Below are 18,808 nucleotides of genomic sequence, written 5' to 3'. Positions count from 1 at the left end.
CTAACGGTCCGTTGCACAAGGTACAGTAACTGATCTTTTTGTTACAGGTTTATCATTGAAGCCCAACTGCAATGAGTTATCTTACATCGATGTCCTGCTGTAAGCATTGTAGAACACGGTTACTTTACTGGTCATGTTCTTTACTATAATTTCCATCACATGAGAAGCTCAAGGAGATTCTATTTCATCTACTTATGCTCAGAAAAGACTGAGTTGAGTTGTTGACTAAAATAAGCAGATTAAGGTAATTAATCCAGATAAGATTGGCTAATAATATTGTTACCATACTTATGGCATTTCACAGTTCTGTGGAGAATATCTATTTTTAAACTGCTAAAACTCTACCTTAATTAATAGTCTAGTGTAGTTTATTAACCACACCAGTGTAACTGAGAGGTGTTTTAAGTTCAGGCAGCTTTTGCAGCCTTTGTCATGGTCTGCTGCATGCACCCGTGGCTGACACTTCCCTAGCGCAGCCCTGTGCTGCACCGTTACCTCTGGCTGCATCTATAAAGCTTCTCTCTGGGAAAACCACAGTCTGAGAGAAGTTACGGAAGAAGAACCCAGCTTTGGAGTTTTTTATTGTACTGAACAGCCAGAGCTTAGCAATGGCACAGGTAGCCAATGGGAAGTTATACTACAGAAGAATCAAGTAGTTTTTTTGAAATTTAAAGCATAAAAATTGTATACATACAAAGTGCTCTAAATTAGCCAACAGTAATAAACCACAGAATATCACCTATTTTAACCAAAAATTCTGAATTGCTTTTACATGTCTTCTGGCCCAGCAGGTGTGGATCCCCCTTCCCCTGAAGCGGTGAGGAATATTAGTAGTAAATAATTTGTGACTAAGTGCCTTTTTTATTTCAGGCCACTGCTTTTCCAGTATCTGAATTGGGGCAGACCCCCAGGTGCGGAGAATGTGAGCATCAGGGAAACTGTGACAGTGCAGGTAACCCCATGGCAGAACAGCAGATTTTCTGCCTTCTCCCCCCCGCCCCCCAACACCTTTTTGAACAGCACTGATAAACACCACTGGGATTTCTACCCCAGACAGGCCTATCCTTTTCCATGTAGCATAACCTTTTTAAAGTACACATTTAATGGAAACTCCATCTAAGCTATGTAGGAAAGATGGCAAGACTAGATACTGCAGGTGCTATCTGCACCGAGTTTACTGATTGGCACAGATGGGCATAATTACTAGTTATACATGTAGCTTGACTGGATTATTTATTTGCTTAGAAAAATACACACAAGATTCAGATTCCCATTTTTAAATAATTTTCCAGAATGCAACACATGTTTTAGAGAAACGCCCACAATATGAAGTCAATACTGCAACTGAAGGACAGCTATACACAAACTTAACAGGGTACAACATAGGCAGAACTGCAACAGCAGCAGTTGAACTAAAGCTGAGGAATTGTCAACATTCTGTGTCAACTGTTTGGTATCGCAGCAACTCAGACAGGCAGTAAGTTGACTGCCAAGAATAGCTGACCAAATTAACGCTGAGACCCTTTATGAGGAGAAGGATCTCATTTTTCTTCTTATGCCTTCCCCACCTCCCCTTAATCTCTTGGCCTTTGTTTTCTTCACACTTTGAAGCAGTTTTAAAGAACATACTTCTCCACGTTCTTTGTTTTTCAGAACTCGAATACATCTGCATTATTATTAGGGAGTGGAGAAAGAGAGGAAGAACAAGAGCATGGTCCCCTGTTTTCCATAGGCTATGTTCTGGCAGCCTTTTGTACATCCTCCCACCCCCCAGACAGCATAGAATAGGTCCACAGAGGCTGACATGGAAAGCAACAGACAAAACAATGTGGTAAGTTTTTACCTGGCCTGTCTCCTTCAAGCACTTGGAGTAAGATTAAAAGCTATTCGACTACATCAACGCTACTACTAAAGTTAAATAGCTACATTGCAACTTTCTATCTTACCAAATACACATAAAAATGTACTTTGCAAACATTCCACCAAAGAACAGTAGGTCCCAAATAACATACGTAATCAATTCACAGTATCTTGCCTTAAGACAAAGTGCCCTACACAAGAAACCATACCTAAAGAGCCACGCAAACTTTACATCAAATCCTTTCTTAGCAGGAAGACACTTACACTCATCTGTGTGAGAGCTTAGTGCATGTGAAAACATGGTACTAGCTTAAACCAAGCACAGTGCAGGCTGCTGTGCCGGCTCTCCACCTCCCTGCCAAAGCAAGTTCAGCTAGACTGCTAACTTCATTCTCAAGAATCAAGGAGAGGCTGCCCGTGATGCTGGTCAGGGTCTTTGTTTCTGTTCATTTTCTACACAGATGTAGTTACAGGGCTAGATCATCACTGCCAACCAAAAGAAAGCCTTGGTCTGGTTCCTTGTGAGAAGCACGGTGCAGATTTCTTAGCTGTTATTTTTGAAGTGGACTAAGGAAGCTAGTGTCAGTTACTGCTCTGGCCAGAGATTAAGTAGTAGTGTGTTATTAAGCTATGATGCTTGTTTGCTTTACAACCACTAGTTTGTGTAACAGTGCTAAAGAACATTAAATCTACTGCTACGTGGGTACAGGGAGACTATCTGTTAACTAACTAGCTTGTTCGCTACAGGTCTATAAGCCAATTCAAAACATTAATTTTGAGTGCTCAAGAAATTCATCAGTATAAGGGGTCTTCCGACATTTGTATAAAGTTTTTCCCCTTCCTGACTAACAGATTAGTCATCAGCAGAAAACAGGTCATCAGCATGTCCAGTGTTATGGCTGAGAGGAGAGGGACTTGTACTTCGCTCTGTGTTCATCTATTTCTTCCTTTGTTTTTCTGATACAGCTAAAAATTTCCTTGAAGAGTGCTTTATATTCAGGAAGAGCATTTGCGGGAGAGTCACTTAGCTCCACAGTTGTGAATTCTTGATTGCTAGCAGAAAGATCATACTGGGTATTCCCAACATTTAGGTCTTTGGAATACTGCTTCAGCGTTTGTACGGCCTTGTGTTTCAAAGAATCTTCATCCATTTGACACTTCTTCAAAAGTTCCTCATACTTCACTTTCAGAGCATTATACTGAGCATCGACTTCATTAAGTACAGAGATTCCTCGCTGCTTCACAGCTTCAGCCCTCCTAATACATGTTTCTTCATGGCCCCTTAGAATGTCTCCCCCTGCAGCACTGCTTAGGAAAGTTTCACTGCTGCTCCGTTTCAGTGCCTTCTTCTCAAGCTCCGATACAATCAGAAGTCCATCATCTGCCGGGTTCTGACTAAGCTCCCTTTCTAAAGATTCCTTGAATGAAATGAAAAATGATTCCGGCACCAATTTCTCTGCATTATGGCATGTGTTTTCAGACTGAAGTATTTGTCGCATTTCAGCTACTTCAACTTCCAACTCCTCTGCACGAGCCCGATATAAGTCTATATCAACAAGCCTCTGTTCAAGGTCACAGTTTTCTTTTACCATAAGACTATATTCCTCTTCCATTGTTACCCTTTTCTCTTTTTCTAGGTTAAGTTGGGCTTGCAGAACTGTAACTGCCTTTTTTAAGTTCTCGTTTTCTTCTTCTAGAGGATTTAACTGACTATCCATGGAAGCAATCTTTTCTGCAAACACATGATCATAAACAAAATACCTGCAGAAACAAAAGGAAGTATTATCAAACATAGGAAGTACAGCTGACCACACCTCCTCGAGTTTTCCTGTCCTGGGTAACTAATGACAGATTTAAACTGTGTGCTAACCTACCTCAAAGTATACATAGCAGTCATTTTACTAACCTATCAGTCCGTCTAATAATCAGAACAGAGTTTGTAAATACTTACGTGCCATCAAGTCAAGCCTCCCATCTTAAGCAGAATGGCAGCTTGTTAACAGTTTCAAGTTAGAGAGAAGCTTATTGAGTAACTAGACCTACAACTGAAGTTTAAATAAACATTGCCTCCATGTATCATGCAATACTTTTTGACACTCAGATTTTTTTCCACAGCACCCCACCCTTGTAACTTTTATTGCTACCGACTGTGGAAACAAGCTTCAAAACTGACAAGGCAGTTCTGTAGGCTGGTATTTCCACAAGCCTTTGGCAGTTTGAAGGAATCCACTTATCTTTTGAATTGACAAGAAATAACTTATTTTTGGATGTATGGATTTATTCCACAGCCCTACCTCCATGTACTGCTGAAGCCTGGACACAAAAGGCTGTTCTGCCTGTCTGTGCAGGTGCTTCAGTTATGAAATTACCTTCTAGGGCTGAAGCTAGTTTGAGCTTTTACCCCAGGTGATTGCCCTGATGGGCATACTAGTGCAGCTCAGATGGGTAAAACTGCTCTAAATTACAACAGCAGCCCGGAGCTCCAGGCACCATTTTAGCAGCTTAAGCATCATTTTAACCAGCTTAACTTCAGGAAAGCTATTGCGGAGATCCTGCCTGCCTTGAAAAGAAAATATCCACAGACATCCAAGGAAACGTTAAGTTACAGAAAATATTTTGCATTTAGAATGTTTGTTTTTATCTGACTGAAAAAAGTAGGGTACAAACTGCTGTAAGCTTTCTAGGCTACAATTTGATATGGTTGGAGACATGGTTGGGAGAAAACCTTTCAAGACAGAAAGTGGAACCTGCAGCTCCTCTTGCACAAAAAGGAGTGTGATCTAGAAGTATGCCAGAAGCTGTGCCAACACCCCACGGTGCAAGACTGTGCAGATACTGTCCTAGTTGTGAACATCAGATGCTTTTCTGCTAGCTTGTTTGGCATCTGTGCTTGTGTCTTAGTTTTTAAAGCTCTACTTCAAATAACTTCAGTATTCTCTTTGCTATGCAAGGTAAGAAGTCTTACTGGCGAAGGTCATACAGCTCCTTCAAACATGAAAAACTGTGTATTGATCTTGGCTGGTCAGATCTCTCATGGCTCATCCGGCCTCGTCCAGACGTTTTCAATTCTTCTACTTGTCGCTGCAGGTCATCTATGTGTGTTTGCAGATTTTCAATAGTCTCTGTCAAGCTAAAAGGTGAAGGACTGCTGTTAAAACACTTCAGCATTTAGTCAAGGACATGGGAGTTTCCCATCCCCTCATATTGTAGTTTCTTCTCTAAAAGCTGTTCTTTGGCCCCAAAAGACCTTTAAATAAAACCATCCTTTCAATTTAACAGTATTGTCAAACACCACTAGACAGAGACAGCCACCCAATAACTACATGAATACACTTGGACAGCTCTTTTTTGTATCATCAACTGGGGGGAATCTAGTAAAAGTTTGTTACCTTAATATCTTTTGTTGTGAAGCCCTACTCTCTGCAACTAGTTTTTGATTGGTGTCTTCAAGTTCTCTTGCTGTCACATCCAGCTGTTCATAGACTTTTGCATGCTGATCATTCATCTGACGCAAGAGCTCCACTTGCTTTGTGAGGTACTGTAAGACAATATTGCTGTTACTAGTTTACACTTGAAACAAAGATAGGACTACTATTGTGCGTTTTCATTCACATTCATAGAAAAACTACTAAATTTCAGAAATGTAGATTCTAGTGGTGGCTTTGGTAAGTGTTCAGTTGAAAAGGCACTATCAGTAACTCAGCTACCCAGCTTGCCTTTGTCAAGGAGGTCAACCCAGGCCAATCAACCAGCCCTTTATCCAGGAATTGGGTTTCGTCATGCAAGCTGTGTTTATCAATCCTTGCTGCAGGTAGGCTTTTGCCAGTACCCAAGCCTTCTGGATTGGGTTTGTCTGTACGGCAGTCATCACTGATAGGGCCTTGAATCCAGACTTCAACATAGCCCTTAACTATCCACTGAGTCATTCTAAAAGTTGCAGTGTGCTCCAACAGAAATTTGCATCATCCATCATTAAATTTCTTTTCAGCTGACCTAAGTTTTTCCAGTCTGAAGCAGCATCAGGTTCAGCAGAACAGAATTTAGGTTGTAGTCAGACTTAAGGCAGTATGTGGCCTACTATGTGTCAGGAGTATAATCAAATTATTGAATTCAATCTTTAATTACTCATGGGGAATTATTCCAGTTACTGTAATTTCAAACAAAGGTCTCCTGCCTTTTTAAAAAATAAAGCTCCACATCAAGTATTCTCATTTTAATCCTCTTTAGTTTTATAATTAACAATATAGACTGTTAAGGCTCTTCAGTAATGTCAGAAAGCTTGGAATTCTCAGTCTAAGAGCAGTTAACAATCACCTAAGGCTCTTAATACAGGTGTCTTATATTGTCCCACCCAGGATAGGACTGATCCAGTTCTAAAAATCTACATGAGAATTTGCATCAGACAGACTTGAAACAGAAAACTAACCCTTTAAATCGGAAATACTTTGTTCTTACATAGAATTTATTTCTTGCAATATATTCTGTATTACTACATGCTCCTTACTGAAAAGTAAACTTCAAATAGGAACATCCAGCGGACTTCTAGGCAGAATTACTTCTCTTTACATAGGCCTGTTACATACTCAAAACTTCTAATATTCTACTTAACCTTTTACCTCATTAAAAGATTGGTGGGTTTACATTTTAGGCAACTTAAGAACAGATAATAAGTTAATCTAGGACTAGTAACTGCTACATGCAGGCTTCTAGAAGATCAACTTGATAGCAGTTGGCTAGATTCTTTTGTAGCCTGTGTGCACATGACAGAGGATTTACACAAAAATAGTACACGGATTAGCAGCAGAATCTCAATGTGACCCTTTTCAGATTAACTTTCCCTATTGGTTATTCTCGGAAGGAGCTGGAGATCTTCAGACTTTCTTCAGCAATACAATCATGGCTAAGCACAGAAGCCAAGGCTTTGGTGCCAGAATTGGATGTTGCCACTGATTACAATGGGCTTTTGCAGAAGTTTTAGGTGAATGGAAGAGCTGAAGCACCATTTTCTCCACCTTGATTGAGTCTCCAATATCTTCAGTGCTGGTGTCAAATTGGCCTGGTATAACCAGGCCACCAAAACAAAGTATAGATGCAGTAATAAATACTTTAGAAGTTCACATTTACTCTGCCTCCCCTGCAACTGAGCACCTCACATGAAACAGCAGTTGAGACTTCTTGCCTTCTACCACAAGATAAAAGAGAGTCAGTAGTTCTGAAGTCTGAGCGCTGAGAAGAGATTCAGACAGGAATAAAGTTGCCCTTTCAATCCAGCATTTATTACATCTACAATGATTATTTAGTGGCACACGTGTCAGCACAGAGGTCAGATATAATGATCCAAGGCTGTAAAATGCTTAATATGTTAGCATTTAATATATTAAATGTAATCTTAAGCATCCTAAAGCCTTTGACCCTTCCTTTTCAGTGCAGACAAGGTAGTACCATATTTCAGAATGATTTCTTAGCCAGGTCTAGACTTTGCTACCCATAAAATGTAAATGAATACAAAAAAAAAACCCCAAAGATTTACACTGATATACTGCACTGAAAAAGCTACTAAAAAATGCGGCAGAGTAGCTACAGGAACAGCTGAAATATCACCTTTAGGTTACAGAAACAAGCACTTGAAACTAGAAATATCAAGCACAGAGACTGGATATGCAACTTGCACATGCAGCCTGTGCAGTGGGGTATCCTGCATTGCCATAAAAGACAGAAATACAGGTATGAAAATAACTGACTAAACTGCTTTTACCAGCTAAAAAGTACTGCACATTGCATATGCTAACTTTACCCCCATTTGTTTCAGTGAATTCCTTTAACAATCCCTTGTGCCAGTAAGCTAATATACTCAGTTCCTCCCATCTGGAGGTTCTCTCTGGGCATTTGAAGGGATTCATTCAATTTTCCCTTTTCTACCAGAAATCCAGATGCAAAAAGAAATGTTTTGAGAAAAATAAATGTTTTGAGTTGCTATCACTTTTAAACTGTACAGGAAAAAGACAGAAGTTTAAGACAGGTGGTGGAACTGAGAAGACAGCATGTTATTACAGCAGATAGAAATACAGTCCACACATTCTTTGACTCAACACAGTAAGCTGGGCAAATAAAAGTGCAGGCACTACTTGTGTCAGAAGCACCACAAAAGCTGCTCTCCCACCTCTCTCCCCCTCCTCTTGGAGGGGAGGATAACCCAACACACTCCTACCCGTGTTGGGGGAGAGGAGGAAAAAGAAGAGGTATCGGATAAGGCTTTGATTTGTTTTTTTGATTGGCTAAGCAAAGCCAGACATTGAGAGAATAAATTAGTCTGTCACTGTCTGAGGTGTACTTCACCCTGCAACACACCAACTATAGATCACTGCTGGAAGGACGCTTCTGACCACTTCCTGGTGCTGAAGCTCTCTCATGTAGTCAATAAACACCAACTCACCAAAAAGGCTTAAGCAAATAAGCTGGCTTAAAACAACAGGATATTACATCCTTAATGGCACTAGACTGTTTCTATAAATGAACGCAGCTTAGCAATAATACATTTTCTGTATTTCAAGATAGCATGAAAATACAGCTGCTTATTAAGTAGCTACACTCGACAAGCTGGGTTAGTTATGTATAGCAAAGTTATGCTGTGTTATTTCAAAAAGTGGGTTGTCACTATGTTAAACGCTTCCTTAAACAGGTGTTGAACTGGAAGTAGAACAGTATTTGCATAACACCTTGAAGTGTTTGTCCTCTCTAGATCTTAAGAATTAATCTTTTTATAAAAAAACACTCATGGCAATCAGTTAAGTCTCTGCATAAGTAAACACAGTTTTTGTAATGCTGTGGCAGTAATCTAAATATCAGCCATTCCAACCATTGTATCACAGAATGCATAGAATAACAAAGATGACATTTAGCACATGATAGAGGAAAGAGCCAAACTATGAGGTATAAAACAGAAGTATCTTATAAAAAAAAAACAACTACACCCAGAAATTGTGCATCACCTAACAGAAATGCTGCATTTGTGTTAGTGTGATTACATTAACGACACCTATAAATCTGTAACTATTAAGCTTAGGATTCTTTAAGGTACCTGTTACCACTACAGTGATTTAAGTCTTAAGTTGCAGGTGTACAAAATTCACACGCTGTCCAAAACTGCATAAATACTGCTTGCAAAAGGAACTCAGATTTTGTAAAAGTCTAGTCTATACCAGCCACAGCCTGTTCCCTGTGATTTGGAGACAAACTGAAATGCTGACTACCTCTCCAATATGTTGTCAAAGTACTGAATATTTAGTAATTTGATTAACAGAGACCATGCATTACCCTCTAATAGTTAAAAAAAATTCATAAAGCTCACAAGTAGTCAAGAACTGCAAGAACACAGGCAATGTTAAAAAAAAAATTGCCAAAAATGGCCAGTTTTTTTCCACCAAGTAACACAAAGATAAGCAGTTCTGAAAGGGTCGTTATGATTCCCCCCCCACAGAAAATACAGAATATATCCACTAAATCCTGTATTTAGATACTATTTAAGTGTTTGGTTTTGCTGTTTGTTTGTTTGTTTTTTAATTGAAATTGACTCTAGCTCTCTTTACCACAGCTCAGTTTAGTGGAAGTATATATCCTCAGATTTTACTCTCTCCTGCACTTATCAGCATTTAAATATCAGTGCTGTAACCACTGAAAGTTTCATATAATATTTTAAATTATTAATTTACTTATCATCATATAATTTAATGTCATTCTACCTGGCAAGACCAAGCAAAGTTTAGCAATAAAATAACTGAAGTAACTTCTCTGTACAAAACCAAGAATACTAATCATTTTTCATTAAACAAGCCAAATCCAACATGAAGTTTAACGGCACAAAGCTTCCAGCAATCAGACAAATGGTTCTAACTATGATCAAGCCTGTACAAGTCCTCAAATTCTCAAAGTAGCAGAAGTGGTTAAAGGTTGTTCAATATTTTTCTTTAAAGTGTCCATCAGATGTCAAGAAATTCAGATGTCCACTTATGCACTATTATGTTGCAGATCTAGATGCTTTAACGCTTGGATCCCTTAAATATTTACCTCTATCTCCTGCAGTTGCTCTTGATTTGTTGCATACATTTGTTGTAAAGATTCTTCTAGCTCAGTGTTACGGTCCAGTAGTGTCTTCCCAAGCTCAGCGGCAAGGTGAAGATCTAAACAAAGAAATCATATTTGCACGCGAGTTATAGAGCCAATAATACAATCTAATTTTAAAGCATTTCATTCAAATACTTGAGGTCTTTTCTTTTTGAGTACTGGAAATAACTTAGAGCAGTTATAACACCAATAAAAAAGGTAGCTTACACTTAAGTACAACATTCATGTACCATCTATAATGCAAGTCCAAGTCAGTCCTGAAACCTAGAAGACTCTTATTTCATGAAGCTTCCTTAGTTCCTCCTTTGGTCCTTGAGCCACTGGTCAGACACATCCAGCTGTCATCAAGTTTGCATGTTGCACTTCCCATCATCTGCCCAGTACTGCAACAGCATCTCTCCCCAAGGTGTCCACTAGCTACACTTTGCTGTGTTCACAGCACTCATATTAGAAGAATAAGCATAAAAGACCCTCTAAGTGTTCGCCAGGCTAGACCTAGGCCAGAGCCGACTGCGCTCTTATTTACTTTGCTGTTCTTCCCTGTTAACCCTTCACCAAGTAGCTCAGGTCATAGAGGATCAAAGTGATAAATGAAAGTTTCAGATGCTTTTTATGGTGAAACAATAATATCAAAAGATATAAAACTGATAAAGAAATGTAGCTATTCTGCTTTTCAAGCTCATAAAACAATTCTTGTCTTCTCAGTTTATGTGCTCCAAAACATAATTTTAAATGTCATTTGTTCTCAGGCACTTAATCTCAATTTCACTTCAGTCATCTTCAATCACCTCCAGGGTACAGTGACTCTAGCTTCAAATTAAGAAATAAGTCATCTGAACACTCAGTTCCTTTCTAGAGGGAAGCTTGATACCTGTTCAACAGCATCAGTAGTGCTAGATATTCTATACTATTATGTTTAAAGGCACGTATAATTTTAAACCTAACATAATGCGACAAAGAAATAAATCTTGGTGTTATTGCTAAAATTGCAATTACTATGTGCAGGGTATTACATGTGAAGAATCCAACATATTTCTAAAAATCTCTGATTTTCCACCTCCTTCCCATAACCTGGACCATTTCCTGCACACGTGCAATACAGTCTTGTTAGCTTTCACATAGAACTCTCATCACTAATGGGAAAGAGACAGAAGAAAAGTCAAGAAAAACTTAGATTTGCTTCAAGACGACTTAAGCTAATATACAAGACATGTATTGCATCATTCATAGTTGTAGCTAAACAAGAAAACACACTCCATTTTCATTCGATTAAGATGCCCTTGTTTTAACATGTTATCTTACCTCTTTCCTGCCCTTTCCCAATTATCTTATCTGCCAGTCATTGTAATAGAACACTGTTCCAAGATTGTTTTGTGCTAACCTTCAGTTTGGCAGCCTGTCCAAAATGATTACTCCATCTACATACGTAAGCCAAAGACCAAATTCAGACTTACAAGGACAAGTGAGTAGGAGCATTTGTCTATTAAGTTGTAGATGTCCAATTCTGGCAAAACAACAGCTGTGGTATTCTTTACACATTCTTTACAGCTGCAGTGCATTGTTTCCCACCTTAAGGTCAGATTCTTAGAAAAAATGCCACAAAAATTATTTAAAACAAATCACACTGCATGGGAGTTCTTCACAGTTTCAAAAGATGTATGACTAGGAGCCACACAGCATACTGATCTATACTTCGGAGTTTATCCTCACATAGCTTTTAAGCTTTTCTTAACATCACTTGTTAAGAAACACAGCCTACTGTAGAGCTGGGGCTTAAAGTATTTGGATAAGGAAACTTTAAGGCATCCTGCTCAAGTTTTTCCCATTTTTAAACAGAGATGGTACTTATTTTTAACCAAGGACAGAATAACTCCCAGTCAAACACCAAGCTCTATCACATTATGGAACACTGTAGTTTTCAAATCCAGTGACTCTATCATCCTATGTGAAATGGGGCCCTGATTCACAAGTTCTCACACTACACAAATCTTTACTAGTAGCCACAATCTTTAAAGCTAGTCAACAACGCTGGCATCATCCAAGGCAAAGACTAAATAGTCCACTCTTTTATTTTAATGGAATAAGAGCTTTAGAGGGGATTTAGGATTATGTTAAAGGCATAATGCATAATGGAATTACTTGCTGCTATTTCCCTTCCCAAAGTGAAAGTTTGTTTTGATGTTTAAGTACATTTAGGAGTTGATAGTTTCATTCTTAATTGCCGTCTCATCTACTAAATCAAGTAGCACATACCACACAGTACTTGGAATACAATGTGATTTATAGAATTCATGTCATTATACTTACACATTCATTCTGTTCATTAAAATGGCAGAAGCACAAATGAGTTACTATGGGAGAAGCATGCTATTTTGTAATTAAAGCAATTTGTTTCTGAGGGGGAGAAGACAAGTGGAAGAGCTCAGGAACATGCAATAAAACGCTAACTCCTACCCCTACAGAAAGCAAGAACCGAAACAATTTTACCTCTTCTAAAATTAAGAATTTGCTTTGTGCCTATTTTTCCACATTGTTAAGTACCTATAAGCCCTACAAAGAGCAAATTTTAAGAGTGAGATGTGCAATATATATGTTCTCCAGATACAGAACGAAAAACAGATAATTTACATTTCTCTTCGAGAGTTACTTTACACTAGAAGCATACTGCATTTTCTGTCGTAAATTTATGTAAAGTAACAGCTAAGTTCTTCCACAGACATGCTTTTTTCCTTTTTACCATGAAGATGTAAGCAGAGAGGTTTTTAATAATGCAAACGGCATGCCTGCAGATCTTAAGATGTTCAGTTTAGTACATCTGATGAGTTGTACTGGGTGTTTAACAGCTCCATCAGAAATCTCTAAACCAAAACGACTTCAATGATAGCTCTTCTGTGATGTTAAACAGCCCTCACCTACCAGCACTTCACAATCTCTTCTGACAGTGTTACTATAATTGAGAAAAAGATAAAAATAGGACCAAAATCCTTCTCTCCTACTTTTTCATAACTCACCTAACAAAATGATTCAGATAATTTTCAATCTAAAAATAAGATTGTTCTTTTCAACAGCAAAAGGCACTAGTAGTGCAAGCCATAAAAGTAAGCCTGGTTGAAGTTTACTTAACTGTAAAATTAAACCTTTAATTTTTTTTTACTTAGCTTCATATTTCCTGCTCCCTGTTCAGATTACCCTCTGTTTTGTTAAAGTAACAGCAAGATGTAAAAAGAGCAGTCATATAAAAGAATTATTTTTCAAAGGTCATCATACTGCAGCAAAACATGGATGTTGCAAAAGGAAGTATGGCTGTTCCCATCCTCAGAAGAATTCCATGAGCATTCCATTTTCATGAACAGCACGCCAGAAAAGTCCACCTACACTGCCAAGGAAAAAGATTTTGGTGCATCCAGAAGACTATCAATGTTTTTCCAAAATCCTGCCCTAATTTTAAGTTTCAAAGACTGGCTGACAAGGACTACAGGCTTGTTTCAGGGTGCCTCCTAATGTTTTACAACCTAGGTTTTCTCATAAACCTACTCCTCAGTTTTTAAATGTGCATTGATTGTTTGGGTTATGAGAAGTTTCAAGAGACCTTGATAAGCAACCTCATTACTTTGTTTACACGCCTTGGTATTGCTTAGTCTTAGAAGAAGGAAGAGTATCTTCCAGACTCCAGGAATAAAGTATAACAGAACATTTAAAAAACATTCCTGTAAGGAATTTCTTCTTTGCATTTCAACTTGCCCATCAGTTTATCTTCCTCCTTTCCCTTTTGGCAAGGCTATCATCTCTTCCATTTAGGCTTATAAAGAGATAATCCCCAGAAAAAGATTGTTCAAATGTTGAGAGCGCATTAACTAATCCTCAAAATGCACGAACCTCTAGAACGGAATACTGTTTCTTAAAAGCTCAGAACAGAGAGCCAAATAGTGATTATTTCACTCTTTGTAATTAACAAATTAAATTAAAGAAACATCAGTAAGACAAAAAGTCAGTTGCTATACATTGCGAAGTCTATTTGTAGGTCTTCTACCCCATAAACACTGATCTAGTAAAAACATTGCTAAATCACATCTTCAAATTTTCAACTCGCTTCCTTTTGACAGCAAACTATGGTTTCAGGATCTTACCTAAATTGATTACTTTACATCCTAGAGCCATGAAAACATCTATTTTGAGCAAAGCATACCTAAATACAGCTTTCAAACAGCTATTTTATAGTCAAAGCATACAATTAGAGAGACCTATTCCTGTCTCAAAAAAAGTTTCTGCTGTCAGATACCTGATCTCAGTGTGAAAACAGCTTAGCTAGGGAGGGCTTTCAAAAGTACCTTTGTTTAAACAATTTATAGTGCAGTAGCACCTACCAGTCCCAAGAATTAATGTTACTTCAATGTAAAAGCCAGGAGCGTAAGGCTGGAGCGGGTTTGCGGGAAGCCACCTCACAGCTCGGAGACGGCCTTTTAAGACGAGCGCAGGATTAACAAAAATTAGAACTAAGTGAATACCAGTCGTAAATGGCACTAAGCTCTTAAGGAAATTGCACATTCTTTCCGTATCATGTCTGTAGAAGACTTTTAGTCCAATTATGGTTGGCGTATTCCTGTGCCTCCTTCCTCATCTGTGAAGTAACTTTTACCTCTTGCCTGCAGTGTTTAAGACCTACTGACAGAACGGCATGCAGGAGCTAGATACGTGTAATTCTGATACACAGCGCAGTTATTCGTACATTTTAAGATGAAAACTCGGAAAGTTTTTAAGAAGGGACCTGCGACCAACCGAGCACAGCTGCGTTTGCAAGTCCACCGGCAGTAAGCCCTTACAGAGAGGCTCAACAGGGCGCAGCACCGCATCCCGCCCCGCCGCCTCCCGCGCCCGCCCCGAGGAGCCGCTTTTCGCCCTCTCAAGGTGCAACTTTTCGGGGAGCCGCTTCCCGCCCGCCTCTCCCAGGGACGCCGGCACAGCCGGGCCCGCCTACGGCAGCCCCTTCTCTCACACAAAGGCGGCCGCAACCGCTGACAGCGATGCCTCTGCCCGCGCGCCCAAGGCGGCGGGAAGCACGGCCCTGAGGGGAGACCGGGCTCCCGCCGCCGCCCCGCGACCCCCGCCGGCGGCTTCGCGCGCGCACACACACACCCCCACCTCCGCCCTTCCCGCCGCCCCGCCCGCCCGCTCGCTCGCCGGCGTCCCCCCCGGCTCCTCGCCGCCCTGCCGGCGGTGTCCCCCGCCCGCCGCCACCTTCCCTTACACGCCCTCCCCGCCGCCGCCGCCCCTGCCCTCACACGCCCCCCGCGGCGGCGGCTCCCCACCGCCCGCCGCCGCCTCTCCCCCGCCCCAGCTCACCTTGCTGCAGGTCCTGCTGGTCGTACCAGGGCTCATCCTCGCGGATCTCGAACTCTTCCACCAGGCTGTCGGCCAGCATCGCGCCCCTTCCCTGCGACGACGAGGCAGCAGCGCTCGCGCCAACCGGTACCCTCACGCCGGGCGACGGCGGCGCAGGGCAGCCGGCAGCCGCGCCTCTCCTTAAAAGCCGCCTCCGGCCATTGCCGAGCGCTTCCGGACTTTGCCGAACCTCTCCCCCTCCTGGTCGGGCTGCACCAAGCGGCCGGCGGCAACGTGGCAAGACGCAGCCTCCCGCCCACCGCCTCCCCGCGATTCAAACACAACGCCCTCACCTCCCCTGCGGGGAGCCAATGAGAAGCCGTCTGCCAGACAGATCGAAAGGAGCTTACGCCAATCGCAAAGCGATCGCATGTCAAGCCGCCAATGAAAGCGAGTAGGAGGTTGGCCCGGGCCGGTGACACCCCACCCCAGCAGCCAGTTGCGCAGCCTCCAGGCAGGGGAGGTGGGTTCGCGTCTGCGGAAGGGGGCGGTGGTTGCCGGGGCTCTGGAGGGGTTAATGGCGGGGAGCGGTTTCTGGGTTTATTCCGGTGGGTCTGCGGCGGAGCAGCGTTGGCGCGGCCCGGGGCGGAGCAGCGCAGCCGGGCCCCGGGGAGCGCTGAGGGAGAAGCCCGTGAGGAGGGACTCGGACTCGAGCCGCGACTCCGCACCGGCGCGGCGTCCAGGTGCGGGCCGTCTTCCCCCCGCCTTCTGCGGAGCCTTGGCGCCGGAGGGCGGGAGGGGAGAGCGTGTCCCCGCCGGAGCGCTGCGGCCGTGGCAGCCGCTCTGCCGTCTGAGCGCGGCCGGCTCCGGCGCGGCGGTCGGGCGGCCACCGGTCGCCCTCGCCCCGTCTCCTTACATGGAGGCGGAGCCGCGCGCCGTACCTGGGGGGCTGCTGAGGGAAAAGTAGCTGGATTTGCCCGGTTTTAACAGACGAGCACCTCCAAACTTCCAGCCTTGCAAGTTCCCAGCGCCTCCTGCCTCCCGGGAGTCGCGGCCGCGGGGCGGGCGCTGGGGCGGCCGCGGCACCGCGGGCTCCGCCGCCGCCCTTCTGCGCCGGGCGCGTTGTTCGCCCTTCGCATTGCCCCTCGGGGCTCGCACAGCGTTCGTCCGTAGTTCTGCCTCGATGTGGCTTAAGTCGTGGAGGAAAGATGAGGACGGTACTCGCGTCCGTCCGGTTGGTGCGGGCCCCGCGCGGCGGCAGCCAGAGCTCCGCCGTGTCGCCGGGGATCCGCTTTCTCCTTTACACTCCTGCTCCGGGTTCGCTTGGCGGTTCTCATCCAGCTCTGGGAGAAGTGCGAGTAATGTCCTCCCGCATCTCGCTGGTTTAAACAGTCTCTTCTTGTGGCTCGTCTGTACTAACACAGTTGTCACCACTCGAAATTTCTGAAACCGATTTGCCTTCTGTGAGTCACAAAATGTCAGCACCTGTGGTTTAACCTATTCAATATAAAGGCTGACTATTAAGAAGGGGGAGGCGACATTCATGCGTGATTTCATTGTAGTACAATTAAAGGGCACATCTGGGAAAGGAAGTGTGGTACCTCCAACTTCTAATTGAACCTGTTTTGTAAACAAGGTGCAGGACCAGATGTACCAATTAGTGTAAAAAGTTGTGTCAGATCCTGTGTGTTGTAATTAGGTGTGGCACTAGAGGCCTGTTTGTGCATTGTTAGAAGGTTTCAAATAAATTTCAAATTTGTTCTTTCTTACTTTCAAATTTCTGAAGCTGAGGAGTCCTTTTTTTATTCATGTGTAGGAAGAAATGGAGTCAAATATGATTTCAGAAATTGCTGTTAGTTTGCTGGTAATGTTAGTGTGAACCACGTTTATTCTTGGTGCTTGTGGAACTTGAGGGAAAGGATAGCCTCCTGATTCACTATTCAAAGACCTGTACAGGGGGCTCAAGGGGGAAATAGAGATGATATGTCTGGCTTTCCAAAAGCCCTGATATCTACTACATAAGTCACTTCATTAAGTATATTTGTGAAGGCTTGAACATGCAATTCTTAAAAAAAAAAACAACTAAACAAACAAAAAAAACCCCACAAGTGGCACTTGTCAATAACATACTTACTGAAATGACTTTCACAGTTAGTAATATCAAACTTATTTTTAAAAATAAACATTTCAAATGGGCATCTTTTCAATAACCTTATTCTTCATTTTAGGTTTCTCAGTAAAAGTTTGTGAAACCAAACTAGTTGCAAAAAAGCAAAATTTCATTACCTCAAAATGGAAGTGGCCTTATAGCTGTAGCTCTGTGAAAAATAAACTTGAAAATATACATCAGTCATCCTCAAGCATCTAAAAAAAATTCAGCCGTAGTCTTACAAACAAATTAGCTTTAGAAAAAAAAAAAAAACACCTTGGTTCAGGTTGTTTGTCAGCTTGATTTTTTTTTTTTTTTTTTTTCTTACCTGCAAAGACAAGTTATGTACTCTTTGCATATTGTTTCATATTTGAGTGTCTTCAATATATACACAAAAATGCATTCACATTTTATTTGCTCTTAAAGAGTTCACTTTCTGTGTTGGGAGGTGGAAAAACTGCTCTCCCATCCTCTGCCTTAGCCAGAATAGACACTTCTCCAGTCCCTTTTGCCTGGCCCTCCTCGCCCAGTGATCAGGAAGTTACCATCTTCCCTTGCAGCAGCCTGTCTTCAGCTGCTTTGTGAGCCACAGGAAGGCTGGAATCAGCCCTGGTTTTCACGTCCTGTTTCTTTCATAGTCTTTTTTTTTTTTTTTATGAGGCATTCAGGGAATTGCTTGTAGATCTGCTTGTCAAGCTGACCAAGCAAATATTCAAACTAAGTGTTTTGATGGATATTAGAAAATTGCATTTCGGATAGAATTGTTAATACACAGAGGAGCAAAGTGCAGGTTGTATAGCTCTGGAGTTACTGTGCATAGTAATACTGAAATTTGAACCTGAAATTACTCCAAATTAATGGCTGACAGTTTCCTTTGAATAGATACAATGATGAATAAAGCCTCACTTAAAAACGGATACCTGGAAGAAGTACTTTTGTGGTGGACTTAGAGAATCAAATCTAGTCAAGGACCATAAAGGTAGTCATTACTTTGCTTTTAAAGGTAGAGGTTCCCTGGAGCTAGCTATTTTCATGGGATAGCTTATACCAAACATGCTGAAGTAAATTGCTAGACAGATGGAAAAAGTCAGCATCTTAAAAAAATTGTTGGCTGAAGATCTATTTGATATATTAAAGAACTCTGTATTCTTGGGCTGAATCTCTGTTATTTGGATGTACTTAAAATGCTATACATGTGTTACTTGCTAGATTTTATTTACATGCAGTCTTTTATGTTTATTAAAAGGCATTTTGATTGTTTTATGGTTTCTATTCATATCTCATTAGTTTATTAGGTGACAGTATTGCTTCCATGGCTTGTTAACAACATTTAAAAATACAAGGACAAAACTCGGTATT

At 41.6% G+C, this 18,808-nt stretch overlaps 1 protein-coding gene across 1 annotated transcript; it reads right to left on the bottom strand.

Annotated features, from left to right (window-relative positions):
* Positions 1-2,746: 2,746 nt before the first annotated feature.
* On the bottom strand, positions 2,747-15,526 carry CDR2 (cerebellar degeneration related protein 2). The gene is made up of 5 exons (XM_082490762.1): positions 15,322-15,526; positions 9,925-10,037; positions 5,250-5,398; positions 4,826-4,990; positions 2,747-3,621 (listed from the first exon to the last, which is right to left on the bottom strand). The coding sequence occupies exons 1-5, from the start codon at positions 15,398-15,400 to the stop codon at positions 2,754-2,756; spliced, it is 1,374 nt and encodes a 457-aa protein (XP_082346888.1). The 5' UTR covers positions 15,401-15,526; the 3' UTR covers positions 2,747-2,753.
* Positions 15,527-18,808: the final 3,282 nt, after the last annotated feature.

Source organism: Vanellus vanellus (assembly GCF_965231255.1).
Source record: "Vanellus vanellus genome assembly, chromosome: 14".
Taxonomy (NCBI): domain Eukaryota; kingdom Metazoa; phylum Chordata; class Aves; order Charadriiformes; family Charadriidae; genus Vanellus; species Vanellus vanellus.
Note: the sequence above shows the minus strand (reverse complement) of the source record. Positions and strands in the feature narration are given on the sequence as shown.

Coding starts and splice junctions, on each gene's coding strand:
- CDR2 (XM_082490762.1), bottom strand. CDS start 15,400: ATGCTGGCCGACAGCCTGGTGGAAGAGTTCGAGATCCGCGAGGATGAG. Junction 10,038..15,321: donor CCAGCAGGACCTGCAGCAAG/GTGAGCTGGGGC, acceptor TTCTTTGTTTAG/ATCTTCACCTTGCCGCTGAG. Junction 5,399..9,924: donor AGCAACTGCAGGAGATAGAG/GTAAATATTTAA, acceptor ATTGTCTTACAG/TACCTCACAAAGCAAGTGGA.